The following is a 19,723-nucleotide window of genomic DNA, read 5'->3' on the forward strand; positions in this document are numbered from 1 at the left end:
AATAAACACATTTTAAATATTACCGGTGCGACTCAGTGACTAGTGTTTCTGGATGTGATGCATTCCTCAGTTCATTCCAGAAATTCCTACTTCTGAGTAGAAATAGTAACCCCCCCAACACACACACCCAAAGTCAGAGAACGTTTTTAATCCAACTTCGAGGTTCGATACAGCAGCTCCCTGTAATACCAACAGTAGCTTTGGTGGAAATATTTATTTTATTTTATGTGCTTACTGGATGCTGAACCCACGCAGCCGAGCCAAGATGGGTGAGTCCTTTATGCTAATTAGACACAATGACGAGCAATTGACTGGCTTTTCTAATCCGAGTGTTTCCTGGTCTATTTTCTGTCTGCAGCTAATGCAGGAAAAGGGAGCAGACAACTATTTCCATGTGTAGCCTGCAGGTTAAACTCCGAGTGATCAATCACATTTAAAAAAAAAACAATTAAAAAACTACTTCACAGTGAATTTAGTCTTTAAAATACACATTTTAAACATTACAATTGTTGTTTTTAGATACAAGCTGGGGTCATTCTACATTTATGGTAAACACACCAAATGGTAACAGATCAAAAAGACCAATTCCAGATAAGGAGAGCATTTATTCTCCTCCACATGATTTTCATTGTGTTTCAACTTCAGATGTGTTCTGAAACAGAAATCTGTGAGCTCAGCTGAGTGTGGTCTTGGGCCTTTGGTCTGCCCTCTGAAATGCCGTTATTGTTGTGGTACACACAAAAACACCATTATTCTAGTTTAGGTGGGTCCAAAACAGCTTTGTCTTACCTTCTTCACACTGGTGTCCCGTGTATCCGGCTACACACTGGCAGCTGAAGGAGCCCCACTCACCATGACAGCGACCCCGATGGCCACAGGACGGATACCCCATGTTGACACAACTGCTATCTGTGGTCAGGCAGCCTGGGGAGCTGGACTGGGAGTCGGCCGGGGAGCCCAAATCATACAGCTGAGCAGTGGAGATAGAAGGGTGGTAGACAGACAAAAGCAGAGGAGGTGAGAAAGTAAAGGGAGGAAAGAAATAAGAGAGCATTTTATTCAAGTGAAGGCAAAAGGGAGGTAAAGTAGAATAAAGTAAAGGAGGAAGTACCAGTATGTGAGCCAAAAAGACACACCAGCAAGAGAAACAGCATCTCCGTGTGTGTGTTGGGGGGTGGGGTGGGGGTGGGGGTGGGGGTGGAAATGAAAGAACTGAAGAAAACTTTAAAATGTGCTGAAGGACATGAGCTCAGGGTACAACGTGGCCTTCTCTTCTTTCCCACTCTCATCTCTCTCTCCGGCTCTGTTTACATCACCAGCTCTCTCCTCCGCTGGTGAAAGAACTAAACACGGCCCGATCTCATGATGGAAAACCAGTGCGACAGAGAGCTGAGAGCGGCGGAGAGCTCGGTATGTTTAACCGCACGTCCTTCACAGTGACAACTCATTTATGTATTTGAAGAGCTAAGGATGTAGACGACTGTAGTGGAGTCATGTCTCAGGAGCTGCTGGCCAACCACTGAAGCAGGCTGCTGACCTTGAAACGGTGCACAGGGACTGACCCCATTGATTGGGAGGAACCAAAACCAGAGCAGTCACCAGGATACGTGTCATGTCTGCAGCTGATTTAACGTTACACCTGAGCAACAATTGGGGAGATTCTAAACTTAGCACTTAGACACAAAGTCCACCTGCTTCTGCACAAATTGTGAAGTGTGGCGTCAGCAGAGAAGAACGTCACTCGCGTCCACAGACACCCTGTAGGCAGCCTTATTTGCCCAGATTACTGTCAGCTTCTGGGCGTAAACACGTCATGGCCCACACAAAGAGAAGAACATGATCTAAACTAGAGTCCAAAACCCGCAGCTGAGTGAGCTCCACAGTGAGGCGGGTTTCCGTCGGGGAAGTGGGCTCTACTAGTGTGTTTGTGTGGAGCTTTGGGGACTTACTGTTCAAATGCACACAAATATCAAGAAACTGTGAGTGCTAAATAAATCCATATATTCAGTTACAAATTGAACAGACATTAAAATCAGACACCCAGATTGTTTTACCTATGAAGGGACTGAGTTAACAATCCCAGGCGCTGAGCTGTCTCCTACGGTAGGGTTGCCCATGTGAACGAGTCTTAGATGAGGGATCAGACGAACTGCAGCTCAATGATCCCTTATGATGATCACAATGAATGGAAAGTGTTTCCTCACCAGGACATGGTTCACCGGGGGCCCCACTGAGGCTACGTGTGGGTGGGGCGGGCCCCGACATTAGGTTGGAATACCTACCCTTTTTCACCATGTTTGTAGTCCTTGGAGGGGGGTGCTGCAGAGTGCTCCTTCCAGTGAATCCTTTGTTCTCCTGGACGACTTCAACTCTTACAGCTGAGGGGTCCTATCAGGTCTTTTTGGCCTGTGGGACCCCGGAGGAAACTGACTGGTACTGCAGCTTGAGTGGTCGCAGAGGCAAAAACCCAAGAGATGGAGGAGTTTATAGTGGGGATGGTATGTCGTTGACCTCCACTTGGGATGTGGTGGATAGGTGAGCGGAGAACTTTGAAGACCTTCTCAAACCTACCTTCTTAATCTCACCTTCCAATCAGGAAGCAGAGTTCAGGGACTTTGGGACAGGCATTCCAATCTCTGGTGCTGAGGTCACTTAGGTGTCCAAAAAGCTCCTCTGTGGAAGTGTCCAGGGGGTGGATGAGATTTGCCCAGAGTTCCGTAGGGCTCTGGAAAATGCAGGGATGTGTTAGCTGTAATATTGCGAGGAAATCAGGGGCAGCTCCACTGGACTGACAGACCGGGGTGGTGGTCCCCCTGTTTTAAAAGGGGGACTGCAGGGGAATCACAGTCCTGAGCCTTCTTCTTGTGAGGTATTTTCAGGGGTTCTGAAGAGGAAGCTCTTCCGGATAGTCGAGCTTCTGATTCAGGATGAACAATGTGGTTTTCGTCCTGACTGTGAAACACTGGATCAGCTCTAAATGCTTGGGGGGGTCCTGGAGGGTGCGTGAGAGTTTGTCCAACCAATCAACATATGATTTGAGAACTTGAAAAAGGGCTTCAACCATGTCCCTTGAGGAGCCCTGTGGAGGCTATTCTCAGAGTTTGGGGCCTAGGCCCCTTGAAACGGGCTGTTGGATCCCTGTATGACCGGTGCCAGAGCTTGGTCCAGATGGGGCTTGTTCCCAGAGAAAGTTGGACTCCACCAAGGCAGAGTTGTAACCGGTTCTGTACATAACCTTATGAACTGGATTTCTAGGTGCAGCCAAGGTGGTGAGGGGATCTGTCTTTGTAGCCTAAAGATCAGGTCTCTGCTAAAAAGTGTGAGAAAAGTAGCTGTAGATTTAAAAACTAGAAATCTTCATGAATACGAACATTAGAAATCTTGGGTTCTGTTTTTTGACAAACACGTATTTCTTTCTTCAAATTACATTTGATGTGTTAAGAGTAAAACCAGTGAAGCCAACAGTGTGCTGGGTGAAGCAATAAACAAACAAAAACAAACACAAAAAACTGTCCTCACTCTGAAAGGCTCAGGTTCAATAACTGCCCGTTTGGTTCTTAAAATAGCGAGTGACCAGTGTGACCATCGTTACGGGAGATGGTGGTTGTGGGACATGTCCCCGCCCACTTTTTCCAATGTCAAGTTTTGACCCCTGCACTTTTTACCATCCAAAAACAATATTACACTATATTACATAGACACTGGTTGGGCTCTAGGACCAAGCAGAAAACAGCCGTTCGTGTTGAAGCCTGTTTCAGTACTGTACCCCCCCCCCCCCATGCATCCATCCATGCATCTATCCATGCATCTATCCATGCATCCTTCCTTCCATCCATGCATCTATCCATCCATCCATGCATCTATCCATGCATCCTTCCTTCCATCCATGCATCTATCCATGCATCCTTCCTTCCATCCATGCATCTATCCATGCATCCTTCCTTCCATCCATGCATCTATCCATCCATCCATGCATCTATCCATGCATCTATCCATCCATCCATGCATCCATCCATGCATCCTTCCTTCCATCCATGCATCTATCCATCCATCCATGCATCCATCCATGCATCCTTCCTTCCATCCATGCATCTATCCATCCATCCATGCATCCATCCATGCATCCTTCCTTCCAAACATGCATCTATCCATCCATCCATGCATCCTTCCTTCCATCCATGCATCTAACCATCCATCCATGCATCCATCCATGCATCCTTCCCTCCATCCATGCATCTATCCATCCATCCATCCATGTATCCATCCATGCATCTATCCATGCATCCTTCCTTCCATCCATGCATCTATCCATCCATCCATGCATCCATCCATGCATCCTTCCTTCCATCCATGCATCTATCCATCCATCCATGTATCCATCCATGCATCTATCCATGCATCCTTCCTTCCATCCATGCATCCATCCATGCATCCATCCATCCATGTATCCATCCATGCATCTATCCATGCATCCTTCCTTCCATCCATGCATCTATCCATGCATCCTTCCTTCCATCCATGCATCTATCCATCCATCCATGTATCCATCCATGCATCTATCCATGCATCCTTCCCTCCATCCATGCATCTATCCATCCATCCATGCATCCATCCATCCATGTATCCATCCATGCATCCATCCATGCATCCTTCCTTCCATCCATGCATCCATCCATGCATCCATCCATCCATGTATCCATCCATGCATCCATCCATGCATCCTTCCTTCCATCCATGCATCTATCCATCCATCCATGCATCCATCCATGCATCCATCCATGCAGCCTTCCTTCCATCCATCCATCCATCCATGCATCCATCCATCCATTCATCCTTAGAATCTTTAATCTGGCCTGAGGTTTTCTCCTGGTGCTAATGAATGATGCACTACCCATAGAAGGCCTCAAAAGGACATCCTTATTAGATACCAAAACCACCTAAATATAGTCATTTCAGCATGGAGGAGGTTTACAGAGGAGCCCCTTACACAAATACACTTCAGTTAATTTTCATTTAATTCTTTTGGACGTTACCCAACACCCATTAGCAAGAAACCTTGGACCACTCCTAGGAAGCTAGGAGCTAGAAATGACACCTCTCTGACCCTGTAGCTGTGGAAAAGACAACCTGTTTGAACCCTGGTTGCTAAAAACTGGATTTAGGGACTTGGGATGCCCAGTTTCTCCAATTCAAGTGTCAGTAGACTTGAACTGTAGCCATCAAATTATGGGAAAAGGAGCCCATTTATCTTACCAGTTATTTGGGACATTCAACATTTACTATAAATGTCTGCTGAGAAACACTGCAGATCAACCTTAAAGCTGCTTGCTCTCAAACAGCCATCAGTCAACCTGCAGATGGAGAAAACTCCAAGCTAAAAATGGCATGACAGATGTATGAAAACAACAGAACAAAGCTGGAGCAGAAGTTTGAGCTGGAATGCTGTATGGACAGAAACAAGCAGAAACATGACAAGACACAGACCGGAGAGATTCAAAATCAGAGAACAGTGACTGACAGCCAGAGGGACGAGGCCAGACTCCAGAGTAGAAGGTTAATTATATAAAGAGATGTCACTGTGTGGTTTTTTTCTCTTCAGCTTTTAGCTGGAACCCGTTTGAGTCTCTCCACTGCTCGCTGTTATTTACGTAAAACCTTGCATCGTCCCTGGAAAGGTTTAATGGAGCTGACGTGGTACTGACAGGCTTCGTGGCTCAAACATCAGAACCTCTATCTCCTCTAAACACTTACAACCCAATTAAAACAGATGATATCGCCATGGTGATGGAAGTGAAACATTAACAGTTTCTAGAAAAAACAAAACAACCCAAGTAAAAAATAAACAGGAGGAGAAAAAAATAAAAGATACAACAATGTCCATCAACATTATTAATCACCAGTACGCCTACTGCTGCGTGCTCGTAGGAGATTTATTATCTTCATGTCCTCCCACACGCATCATGCAGATTTTCTCATTAGTACTCAGTGTTTGAGCGCCTCTTGTTACATCTCTGGCTAAGGTAAACCACACTTACTCCATGCCTTCAGCGTGAGCAGCAGGACAAACATGTATGCCACCATTCTGGACATGGAAATGGAGCATCAGGAAGCAGCTTTTAAAAATCCTGAAGAAAATTCATTTTCACTGAGAAAAACTCCCCTCTGGATTCAAACCCCAGCCAGACGTTTTGAGCTCGCTAAGCTCAAGCACCCGGCAGAGAATGTAGTTTTCACTGCATTCAGAAAGCTGCAGGTTCACACCCAGATTTCACGCCAGAAGCTTCTGGTCAAACGGAGATGATTTGGGCTTAGATGGGGCTCGGCTTGGATTGTCATGGTTGAGCACAGAGTCTCCGACTTTTTAACACCAACACACCAGAAAGGGTTGTGTCCGGACTGAGCAGCTGTGGAAAGGCTGATATTCCATTTCAGTCTCCGAGTGCATGTGCAGTGTTTGGAAATACTTTGAGGTTACAGTTAAAAGCCTAAAAACACTCTTACAAGGTACAAGGACACGGTGAATGTTGAAATGTGTTATTAATGCATTTATCAGCTAAAGAGCAGGTGTGAGCATGCTGATGTGAAGTGTTTGCTTGGTAGCGTGTGTGTGTGTGTGTTTGTGTGTGTGTGCGTGCGTGCGTGCATGTGTGTGTGTGTGTGTGTGTGTAATACCTTGCTATCCACAACGAGGTTGCGAATGCAGCCGGTGAAGTGTTTGTGCTGAAGCTGAGGGTAGATGTAGGGGATGTCCTCATTTACGCCACCAAGCTGGAGTACTTGGCTCATGTTCAGGTGTCTACAAAACAAAGACATGTAAAGATTTAAAAAGGCTGTCATGGCCACCAGAAAGCAAACACACACTTCTGGCTCAGGTGAATTTTAAAACCCTTTCCTCCCTCCATTTTCTCCCTCATTCATGAACAAGGTCTTCAGATATTTAAAGAAGTCATTCCCTCATATTTATAATACATCTGTAGTGGGCTATAGTAGGAATGAATGTCTGGGGAAAAAAAGCTCCAGTGCGCCTGTTTCAGAACAAAGAATTCAGCCAGCAGAGAAAGTAGGTTCAGACGGCAGGATTTGGAGTCTCATTTCCTCATAATCTGATATCTCACTTCAGATAAGACAACAGCATCACAGCTCTACCACTGACTCTGTTTGCTTTGCAACACTGTTGTTTTATCTCCACAAGTAACACAAGCTTGAAGGAGTTCTGCTATGCGGTGGAGTTGATAATGCTAGCAGTTAGCTTCTACTAGCTGAGACGTTCTCTGCTGTATCTTGGACCCTAAACCAACAACAGCCTTCCCCGTCATAAGTCAAGATGGGTGAGTCCAAGCGAAAGCTTGATGTGGAGTGGTCAGGTTTTTCTAATCCTAGAGTTTCACGTCTATTTTCATTATATTCTAATGCAGGAGATAGGTGTAGGACACAATTTTCTCAGTTACATTTGTTATTTAACTCCCCCACTTGATGCTGTCCCTGACCTGGAAGAAGCATTCTGCTCTTTTCTGTCTTAAAACCATGGTCTGAGATTTAGAGACGCTGACTCTCATCCCTGTTGCTTCACACTTGGCTGTAAACCGCTCCAGCGAAAACTGGAGATCACGTTCTGATGAAGCCAGCAGGACCACATCAGCTGCAAAAAGCAGACCCGATCCTCAGGCCCATAAACAGACCCCCTCAACACATTAGCTGCACCTAGAAATCCAGTAACCTTGCACTGCAAGATGAATTATTATTAAGACTTAGAGTTTTCCAAACTCAGTTGACGCTGCTGTGTCCACTACAAGTATAATTGTTTTTTGGACAACTAGTTATGTGTAGTTGAACATATAGCATGTTGAGTATCTGTCATAAGTAGGGATGGGTACCGAATTCGGTACTTTTTAAGGTACCGACCGAATTCCATAGTACCGACCGAGCACCGATTCATGTCATTTCAAACGGTGCCTCGTTTCGGTACCCGTCCATCATAACGAGAACTTGCCTAGACAGCTGCGCAAGAGCGTTATGTCGTCGCTCGCTGCGAACCAGTTGTAAACAGAGCAGCATGGTAGAAAGAACGCACGCTAAAGCTTGGGTCCACTTCACTAATTGCCTTTTCAGACAGAATTTCTGGAACATTTGCGGACAATTCAATCCGGTTTTTAACCTGAACTGTGTTTTCAGACACACCACTTTTGTACCGGAACTTGTCCTTTCGGCTGCGTTCACACAGCAGGGAAAAGTTCCAGATGTCTGACGGCGGCGGGGGGTGGGGTGTGTGTGTGTGTGTGTGGGGGGGGGGGGTGATCGGACTCATGTTAAGAAGAAGAAGAAGAAAACATCATTTCTATAGCGCCTCTCAAGATAAAAATCACGAGGTGCTTAAGCATAATTCTGCGCACACGAAGACGCATAAGAGACCTGGATGATGAAGCTCAATGGTTAAAGGAATCACTGAAGCGGTGTGAAGTGCTCCCTCGTGCGTCTAGACGGTACCGTAGGAGGCAAGCTGCCGTTGATCGCCGCATGCTACAGCAGCGGGCTATATAGGTGCGCACAGCGTCCCCCGGTCCCCTCCTCCTCCCCCTCCCTCTTGTCCGGAACTTTACCTCACCAGTCTGAATCAGCCACCCTGTCCGTAACAAGTCCGGACCTGTTACTAGGGGCTTCGTCCGGATAAATTCCGGAACACGTTATCCGGATGTTTGTATTCAGACAGAAAGGTCTTACGGACAGAGTCCGGAACATTTCCGTTTTTCATGGCCTGTCTGAAGGGGGCTTTTATGTGATGGGTAACTGTGTGATGATGAAACCAGCGACAACGATCTAAGTGAGACATCCTCATCTTAATCTGCTCCGGTAGGTAAGTATAATTAGCTTGATATGTTAGCTTCCGTTTCGCTAATGGTGCGTTCGCTTTCTCCTCGGAACTCCGAATTTCCGACTGGAAGAACATGAACGCGCTTTAAAGTTTGGCTTCACTTTACTAAATGTGACGGGTGATTGGGTGCAGATGAAACCAGCGACAACGATCTAAGTGTGAGGCATCATCGTTTTAATCTGCTCCAGCAGCTAAATAAACTGTTTAAGATAACGTTAGCTTGATAAATTAGCTTACATTGCCACCATTGTTATCAGCTAATGGTGCGTTCGCTCTCTCCTCGGAAATTCTAACTTCCCAGTAGGAAAAATCAAATGAAAAAAGACGGCAAAAGGAATGAAGATACACAGTAAATTTAGTTCACAGTTAAGATGTTTGCTTCAGTTTAATTATCAGCTTATAAAACTACAAGGTCGATGTTAAAATACAAACAGTTGAATGTTATTTATCGTGAAATTTATCAAATATGGTTATATATTGAGAAAAATATATATTTAATTATAAAAGAGAATTAAAATAATAAACACTCAAAAGTATCTAAAATTGGTACCGTTAAGTACTGGTATCGATTCGTAGGTACCGGGAATTAGTACCAGATCGATTCAAATGTCAAAGGTACCCATCCCTAGTCATAAGTGTGCATGCACCAGGTGACATCCTGTAGATGTGAAAGAGATAGCTCAGACCCAGGTTTGAATCCAGGCTGGGACATACGAGCTTATGACTCAGATGACATACGTGTTTTTAATTCCACTAATAATATTTTGTTATAGTAATGATAAACATAGTTTTACAGTGATACAGTAATAAGAAGCCTACATTTTATTTCTTAAACATCCAAATGAGGTGCGCTGAAAGACGTTTACGTCACGGCCAGAGAAGACGTCGGTTCAACTTTCATTTTGGAACTATTTTTTAATCATGACGAAACATCTCGGTTTGACGTTGTTTTAACAGTCGTTAAAGGTCTGAATGTTTGCTGGGTTGCTTTAGCAGGTTCAGGATTTTCTCTGCTACCGTTCACGTCAGTTTTAGCAGAGGGGAGGCCCGCGCTTCATTTCACTGCCGTGCATCACTCATGTCAGCGGAGAAGGTAGGGTCGAGGGTGGGGACCCCGCTAAGCCTGGTGGCTGCCAGGTAAAGCCTGGCAGCCACCAGGCTTGTAAGGCACTGGGGCAAACCCTGCCCTTTATGCTCATACTCTTCTCCCAAAACCGGCCGAAATCTCCCAAAGACATGGTAACTGCCGTGTGAGTGAATGAATGAAGCTTGAGCGAGTTGTTGTTGCTTTCCAGGTGCACATGGAAAACGTCTAAGGTTTTACTGTGATTGGCTCAAGACAAAATATGGTAGCCAGTACCAGCCATGCACTACCTTACGCATCATCCAGTCAGCTCAAAACGGTTTCTGCTACAGAGATTACAGATCGAAATGTGTAGACTCAACACGGGGCAGGGCTACACATGTAGATCTGGCTGCTGCCAGGTTAATAATCCAGTCCATAAAAGTTATAAACAGAATCTGTGAATTTGTTTTAAACTACTTTTAATGGTGCATAAACCACTGAATGGGTTGGTTCCAGCCTATTTGACTGAGTTGTTGCAGCCACACATTTCTGCTCGGGCGCTCTGCCCTGAGAACCAGTCGCTACTTTTGGCTCCCAGAGCCTGGCTGATGTGGGAAGGCGATAGGGCGTTCCCGGTAGTGGGACCGAAAATATGGAATGCATTTTTCTTATCTGTTAGGCTCTCTCCATCAGTAGCGGTTATCAAAATGAGGCTGAAGACCTGCGGGGGCAGTAGCCTAAGAAAGGAGGCTCAGACTTCCCTCTCCCCAGCCACTTGGACCAGCTCCTCCGGGGAAATCCCAAGGCGTTCCCTGACCAGCTGTGGGACATAGTTTCTCCAGCATGTCCTGGGTCTTCCTTTAGGCCTCCTCCCGGTTGGACATGCCCAGAAAACTTCACAAGGGAGATGTCCACCTCAACTGGCTCCTCTCGGTGTAGAAGGGTAACGTATCTACTCCGAGCCCTTCCCGGATGACCGAGCTTCCTACCCTATCTCTATGGGAGAGCCTAGCCACCCAGCGGAGAAGACTAATTTTGGCCGCTTGTACATGCAATCTCATTCTTTCGGTCACTTTGTCTTCTGGCTCGCCACGACAGATCAGTACAACGCCCGCATCACTGCAGATGCTGCACTAATCTGTCTATAGATCTCACACTCCAGTTTTCCCTCACTCGTGAACAAGACCCCGAGACACTTAAACTCCTCCACTAAAGGCAGGACCTCATCCCTGACCTGGAGAAGGCTTTCTACCCTTTTCCGACTCAAGACCATGGTCTCGGATTTAGAGCTGATTCTCATCCCAGCTGCTTCACACTCAGCTGCGAACCGCTCCAGCGAAAGCTGAAGATCACGTTCTGATGAAGCCAACAGGACCACATCCTCTGCAAAAAGCAGAGACTAAATCCTCAGGCCACCAAAACAGATCCCCTCAGTTCCTTGGCTGTTCCTAGAAATCCTGTCCATAAAGCTTACGAACAGAATCTGTGATAATAGTTGGATGGATGGAAATTAGCACTTAGTGAAAGTAAAATAAAAATCTGATTATTGCAAAAATCTTTTGGCAAACATGTTCTGGAAAAACACGGATCAATTGCTTAGTTCTGCACAGTGTTTTGTGTGCTTGTCGCAGTTAAAGGAAAGAAACGATGTATAAAAAACGTACACCATCTGAAACTTACCAGAACGAAGGTGACATTTGGTCGCCTTATAGCAGCGATCCAAGTGAGCCGACGAGACTTTGTTATGCTAGATACTTGGTCTCTGTGGATTTGACTCTAAGCAGGAAAACGGTGAAAAGTTAGCTTGTTTTCCATCCTGGTGATCACATGTCACCCTACAACACAGCAACGATTTACTAGAGTTGTTTAATATGACCAATCAACTGAATTATAGACTAATTTAAGCCACAAGAATGATGCTGAGCGCGCTGTTTTCAGTAGTAACAAGCAACAAGTAAGGACCCACACGCCTCCGACAGGGCGGATGCGTCGGTGATGACATCACAATCGCAAGCCCTATAGTTTAGCATTCATTTTATCATTCTTCCGGGGACCCATGGTCCAGCAGCAGGGTGTGACTTAGGCTATGTTCACACTGCAGGTCTTAAAGCTCAATTCCGATTTTTTGAGTATATCAGATCATTGTCCACCATTGTTGTCCCAGTCCCTAAAAAACCAAAGATCACTGGACTGAATTACTACAGGCCGGTGGCGCTGACATCAGTGGCCATGAAGTCCTTTGAGCGCCTGGTGTTGACCCACCTAAAAAAAATCACATCCCCTCTTCTGGACCCCCTGCAGTTTGCCTAGAGAGCCAACAGATCTGTAGATGATGCAATCAATCTTGGCCTCCACTTCATCCTGCAACATCTGGACTTCCCAGGAACCTACACAAGGATACTGTTTGTAGACTTCAGCTCAGCATTTGACACAGTCCGCCCAGCTCTCCTTCAGGACAAACTATCTGTGCTGAACGTGCCCGACCCCATCTGCCGGTGGATCACAGACTCTCTGACAGATAGGAGACAGCACGTGAGGCTGGGAAAAAAGTCTCAGACACCCAAACCCCTAACACTGGAACCCCCCAGGGCTGCATCCTCTCTCCTCTACTCTTCTCCCTCTACACTAAGAGCTCCACCTCAAACCACCAGACGGTGAAACTGGTCAAGTTCGTGGATGACACCATCCTCACTGGCCTTATCTCAGATGGGGATGAGTCTGCATACAGAGGAGAGGTGGAGTGCCTTGCGTCCTGGTGCAGAAACAACAACCTGGTGCTGAACGAGCAGAAGACAGTGGAGATGATTGTAGACTTCAGCAGAGCACTGACTCCACTGCCCAGCATAACCCTGACAGACAACCAGATTTCAACCGTGAAGTCCTTTCGCTTCCCTGGGTCCATCATCACCCATGACCTCAAGTGGGAGGTGTCCATCAATACCCTCATCAGGAAGGCCCAGCAAAGGATGTTCTTTCTGCGTCAACTAAGGAAGCTCTACATGCCACGATGATCCAGTTCTACACGACCATCATCGAATCAGTACTCACCTCCTCCATCACTGTGTGGTACGCAGGAGCCACTGCCAGGGACAAACAAAGACTGCAACGGGTAGTGCGCTTAGCGGATAAACTAATCGGATGCAGCCTTCCATCAGTACATGACCGGTACAACTCAAGGGTTCTGAAACATGCAGGTCGGATAACAGCTGACCCCTCTCACCCTGATCGACTTATGAAACCCTACCGACAGGGTGGAGGTTCAGGTCCTTACAGACTAGAACCTCACGCCACAAAAACAGCTTCTTCCCCTTCGCTGTAACGCTCCTGAACAACCGACGAATGGCCAAAACACACACAAATGCCCCGGTCACGCACATTTCTACGCTTATGATTGCTTTCTGTCTATGTTTCTTTTCTTATTATTTGATGTATCCTAATGTAAATACTGCCTGACTTGACTTTGACCTGAATGTATGTTTGCACCTTGCCACCAAAACAACTTCCTATAGATGAGCCTCTCACCTACAAGGAAATAAATCTGACTCTGATTGTGATTTGTGAGGCCGTTCACATTCTGACTGATATTTGACATCGAACTGTCTCCAGTGTGAAAGCTCTGCGACACCAAAGTGACCCGAATGAAACCAGGAGCGGCGGAGTTGAAAAAAATGGATCTGTGTGTTCAGACTGTCATAAAAAAAATCTGATATGGCTCGCATGTTGGGAAAAAAGCAGATTTAATGAGCTTTTGCCTGCAGCCTGAATGTAGCCTTAAGGTTGGTTTATGCTTGACATGTCCGCGAGGTCCGCACGTCTCCGTGTGGCAAACTGGCGTCATTTTAACAACCACGCCCCTCCACCGCGCCTCCGCACGGCCCAAACTTTCCGCACCACGCACCTAGGAAAATTTCTAACCACGCGGACGGTCGGACGCGGAAAAACATGGCGGACCGGCAAGAACTAGTATGGCAGAGGTTCGTAAATACAGACATTTGTATGATTCAGCTCTCAGAGATCACCGTGATCAACATGTTGTTAATAATTCTTGGAGAGAAATAGCTCGCACTGTCGGAAAAGACGAGGACGCTGTTGAAAATGCTGGAATGCCATGTTGTAAACAGTAATTTTTACTTCTACTATGGTGTAGTGTTGGATGCATGCTGTAGAGCTCCATGCTGCCCCCTACAGTTTTGGAGAATAATGGCTCACTGCAGAGACGAGCCGCATGAACCATAAACGCTGCAAGTTGTGAAGCGCGTTCCATCCGCGAGCCGCATCACCAAGCGGAAAGTGAATGCGTCAAGCATAAACCAAGCTTTAGGCTCCCTATAGATGATGCTTTGAGAACACAATGGAGGTCATCTTTGTGACACTAGAGTTTATCATGGTTGGCTTGTTAACGTGAATCCTTAGGACAAAAAGGATTTTATATGCTGAATGTAAAACTGCATCAGCGGGTTTTTACTTTTCTACAACTTCTATGTGAAATGATGAATTATGTCCTCTGTGAGATGTGAGTTGTTTTGTGAACTGAGGTCTACACGTTGTGTTAGTCTCAGGCCTAGTCCACACGTAGCCGGATTTTTTAAAAACGAATATCCGCCCCTCCAAAAACTTGCATCCACACCACCGCGTTTTGAAAAAAAACTCTGTCCACACGTACCCGGATAAATACGTTGTTAAGGACATGCCAGACCTGTAGGTGGCAGTACTTCCCCCGTTCTTTACCTCGTCCTTCGTCTGTGGTCTTCCGCAAGGAGCAGTAATTCCGCTTGCAAAAACAAACAAGCAAAATGCGCTTGGGCAATTGATGGATCGGGTAGCGACAGAGCGCAGCTCTGAAGGCTTCCATGATGCCGGCTAGTGTAAACACAGGTCGCACGCGTGATGTTAGCATTTTTTGTCGCGGAAAGTGACGTTGCGGACCTTAAAACTCGGGTTTTGTCCGTCCACACGCAGACACCCAAAACGGAGAAAACGCAGATCTTCACTTTGGCCGGAGTTTTTAAAAAGATCCGTTTTCGTGTGAAAAAACTCCGTTTTCGTGTGAATGACAGGCCAAAACGTAGAAAAATATCTACGTTTTGGCAGATCCCCGGCTACGTGTGGACAGGGCCTGAATTAAAGGCATCAATTCATACAAAACTTTTAAAGTTAAAAAAGGTGAAAAGGTTCAAGAACAGGAGATTTTCTTCTTCTGTGCCAATTTAAAGATGTGCCAATAAACAAACCAAATCCACCACACACTCCACGGCAGAATTCATAAAACATCCCTTCTTCCAGACGTCTGAGGAGAAGGCTTCACATGGTCTATCAGTTTTAGACACTTGATTTGACAACTGTGTTTAGCTTCTTTTCAAAATAAGAAAAGCTGTCAAGTAAAGAAAAATCCAGACAGCTGAAAGACTCTATGGAACCAACGGGCTAAGAGGGGCAGCAGAACTGCTGAACGGATCAGGGTGTTTACACCAAATGACTCCAGTCTTTATTTTCAGGTTTTTAAAAGGTAGAGCTGTTCCCAGGCTTTAGAGCAACTTGGACAATTCAGTAAAGGCTGCCGTGGTCACGGTCTAATTTATGGTACAAATAAAACCCGACATCGCCAGTGAAACGATGGAAAGCAACAACACGCTTTGTAAGAGTGGTCCCCTGAAGGCAGTATAAATAGTGGAAAGACTGGACAAAAAATGGGTCCCACAGGTACAATATACTGGAAACAGGCTTCAAAATGAAGATCATTCCCCTAACTGTGGAAAAACCTCAGCTCCGTCAGGTATGACAGGTCAGAACTACAGTAGTAGTAGTAACTAGTAGGAACAAATGAGGCAAAAATAACCACGGATTTCATTTTACTATGTAACATGATCTACTGACTTAAATAAAAATATACCACATATGTTAAAATATAACATCTTACTATGCTAGTAAAAATGTGTGTATATATTTATATAAAATCATAGATATAAATGCACCTTCAGTATATATAATGCATTTGATGACTGCATCCTTCTGCGACCTGAGGCTATTTTGCATGAATTTGATTATCCATAAGCTTTCTTCAGATTAATATGATCTCACAGGTGGACATATAGTCTTTGGTTGTTCAACATTAAAATTAAATAAAGTTAAATTGTTTTAAAATGAATTATTAGAAAAGAAAGTACATTCAAAAAAATCTTTCTAAAAACCAAAACCAGGTCCTTCCCCCCTCAGTTAGGTTGAAGTTTACCGACTGACACGCAGGCTGAAATAGCATTTGAGCTAGGCTGGTGTGCTGAGCTGACTGAGACGTCACGGTGCACTCTGGGGACTGAGGCACACGGTCTGACAGCTCCCCCGTGGTCGACGCTCTAGACTCGTGTAAATGATTCATTTTGCTGCAGAGGCCATGGGAGGGACTTACAGGAAATCATTCTGAAATATTACCTACTTCACATTATAGAACAGGGACAGAAAGTCACATTTTTAAGTAACTTTAACATTTTTAAACTCCGTACTCCAGCTTTAAAACAAAAAAAAAAACCTTTCTGGAAACTTTAATCAAAACAAGACACTCTTCATAATACAAGTTATATAAAAATACCTTAAAGCTGAAGAAAGACTCGTGCTTTAAAAAATGCATAAATCAAAGTAAGAACTTCCACTAGCAAAGCTGCAAATGGTAACAGAAAGTTTATCAGCTAGTAAATTGTTCGTAAATTGCGAGAGAACCCGGGTTCAGATCCCGGACGAGCCCCCATTAATGTTACGACTGGTGATGGTATGGGTGAAGGACGTCGTAACATAGAAGGCGCGGGGTCAGGATTTTAAAAGCAAACAGTTTTATAACAAATAAATGACCAAACTCATGCACAGTTACTAGGCCAGTTAAATACAAGAACTAAAGGTGACCTCCTAAATAGGGAAAAACAAGGACTGGAGAGAACACGCAAGCTGGAGCTCAGCTCCACTAATATACTAAACCAATAAGTCAAAAGTAAACTCACCAATTCTGCTATTCCCCCTTTTGGGTTAAAATAGCAAGCAAACTGATTTAGTCCAAACCAACTAAAGGCGAGCACAGGGCTGTTAAGGTAATGGAAACAAAACAGTAATAATTACTAAATCAAAGCGCTTTTGAGCCAACACACCAAAAGCAATACTTATGCTCCACTGAGCACACACAACCAACAGGTTAACTTAAACTCTACAAAGGCTCCACTGAGCAAACACAGGAAGAAGGTTCAAACTAACCTATTTCCTACCTCTATTGAGCACACTCTCCAAAAGTTCCACAGAACTCAGAGTAAAACCAAACTCAATGAAATTACATAGGTTCAAACTAAGTGTGTCTAGATTTCATCCACTCTCTAGGTATTCCCCACTCTTTCTGCCTCCTGGTTCTTCTGGCCGCGCCCTTTTAAAAACTCAGAAGCTGATTAGGGATTGAGCGCAGCTGGAAGGTGGGAAGGAGGAGCAGGAGCGGAGGAGGGGCTGCCCCTCTCTGCAGGGAAGTGGAGCAGGAACAGGAGCAGGTAGAAACTGGTGATCATAACAGAAACATTTCAGTCTCTAAGGTTTTGTAGGAGGAATGTTCAGAAGAAATAAGAATTAAAACAACAACTGAGCACAAATACCGTATTTGTCATAAGCACACTGGTAAACACTTGGTGATTTAGGCTGTTTGGCAGCGACAGGACCAGAATACCTTACAGTCATTGAGTTGACCACCAACTCCTCTGAATACCAAAGAGTTCAAGTATGAATCCATCTGTTTGACAGCTGAGGTTTGACCCAAAATCAATATTTCAGAGCAGAACAAAAAAATATAAAGCACAGCAGCAAATCTACTGCAGCACACCTCAAAAAGTAAAAAACTAAAACAGTCAAAGTCGAAACCTCTGCCTGATTGTAATATTTTGGGGATCTTTAGAGTGCTGCTCTGTAGAAGTGTCGGTAAATTACGATGAAGTAAAGCAATAAGAAACGAGTGGCTAGAAAATCCTTCAGAGAGCCTGAGAAGATCACAGGAAGACAATTAGTGCAGAACTTTGGGTTATCGCTGCTGAAAGTCATTTTACCATTTAATACCAAACCACATGATGTTGAATACCTAAAGGGGACTCAAAGCTGTGTCAATTAGATGTTTTGTGTCCATTGTTTGAGAATACCTGTCTGTGTTTGGCGTAACACCTGTCACCTCACAGGTGGAGTGGTCTTCAGTGGTCAACCAGCTGCCCAGACCCTCCATTTCCTTTACTGGTGCCCCAGAACATCGATCCAAGGTGAAGCGGACTTCCTAAAACGTGCAGAAGTCAAACATTAAAACAAGGATGTGTGTGTTAATGTTGTGAAAGAGAACAAAAGCCTTTTTCCTTAGCATTGTAACGAGTGAACTTGCTGTTTCCACTGGGTTTCGACTGGTGACTCACATTCCTGTCATTGGTGTAAACATTAGCGCTCCACCGCTGCCCGCTGTGTCTTATATTAGTTCTTAAACAACAAGGAGAGTCTGTTTTCCTAGCTTCTGTCCTAACAGGTATTAATAAAGGGAGAGAGAACACATTAATATGTAACTGTGAGTAATAGTATGTACATCTCACCAGAGCTAAAGCTGATTGGCTAAAGTGATGTTTAACAGCAAGTCAACCCCTAACAGTCTTACTTACACATCCTGTTTGAAAAATGCTACTCAGCAGCCAGGTGACCAGGAAGCGTCCCAGTGCACACAGCCATTTTTTTGACGACATATCACTAACTTACACCCCACGGTGGCGTTGCAGCACACATCACACCGTACCGCTTTAGCCAATAGCAATGGCTGATTCACATTTAAATGCAGTGCAAACGTTATATCTGAAGAAGACGCAAACCTGATGGGTCAAGGCTGATTATTTACATTTATATTTTGGATAAGATTTACTAAACTGCCAAAAGAATGATTACGCAAGGGAGAGCTGATTCGAGGCACCAATATCTCCATTTGTCATTGATTTGTATTGGATTAGTGTGGTGACAATCAGCTCGGGACATGGCTGTTGTTCTAGCCACCGCCAGGGACAGCAGGGACAGGTCCCACCAGTTTTCATACCTGACAGTCCATAACAACAATCTAACGTTGCTGTCCACTCACACATTGTTAGAAATGCTGTCAGCAGATTATCAGCTGGTGTTCATTCATCTTAATCCTGAGTGACTCCTGTTTCCAGTGTTGTCTAATAAAAATGGTGGCATTAGGATGTCTGTTTGCAGAGTTAACAAGACAAGCTGTCTCCCTGCACTGTGATCCTCTACAGTACATCGGCTCTGAAGACAAAGTTCACTTGTTTGTCTCTCCTCTGATTGGCTAACAGCAAAACAACTCTACCACTGACTCCGTTTGCTCTGCAACGATTATTATTTATCTCCACAAAAAACACAAGCCTGGAGGAGTGCTGCTGTGTGGTGGGGTTGCTAATGCTAATGATTAGCTTCTAGTAGTTGAGACGTTCTCTGCTGTTTCCTGGAAGCTAAACCAACAACAGCCTTCCTCGTTATGAGTCAAGATGGGTGAGTCTATGAATGTTAAGTGACAATAGCTGCGTTTACATGTGCCAAATTTCCTCAATCCGATTGAAATCTTGGTTGATCGGAATTTCCGAATCTCTGTTCACACGGACACGAACTGAAATGTCCGATCATGCCGTGCGTACATATGCACCAAGCATTTAATCCGATTAAATAGGTTGAGCATGCGCAGAGTTGCCTTTCCCGAAAGAAAAATTGGAAACAAACGCCATGAAACGAAATGAAAAATGTAAAACCAGAAA

General features: G+C 44.9%; 1 protein-coding gene across 1 annotated transcript in view; it reads right to left on the minus strand.

Annotated features, from left to right (window-relative positions):
• The window catches only part of si:ch211-186j3.6 (neural-cadherin), a 640,545-nt gene that overhangs the window by 125,618 nt on the left and 495,204 nt on the right, over positions 1 to 19,723 (minus strand). Inside the window, exons 29-31 of the mRNA XM_054732672.2 lie at positions 18,086 to 18,213; positions 6,673 to 6,796; positions 790 to 970 (exon numbers count right to left, since the gene is read on the minus strand). Coding sequence (XP_054588647.2) covers positions 790 to 970; positions 6,673 to 6,796; positions 18,086 to 18,213 — 433 coding nt within the window. The remainder of the gene's footprint in view (positions 1 to 789; positions 971 to 6,672; positions 6,797 to 18,085; positions 18,214 to 19,723) is intronic.

The sequence above is a fragment of the Nothobranchius furzeri genome, chromosome 9, assembly GCF_043380555.1.
Source record: "Nothobranchius furzeri strain GRZ-AD chromosome 9, NfurGRZ-RIMD1, whole genome shotgun sequence".
NCBI lineage: Eukaryota > Metazoa > Chordata > Actinopteri > Cyprinodontiformes > Nothobranchiidae > Nothobranchius > Nothobranchius furzeri.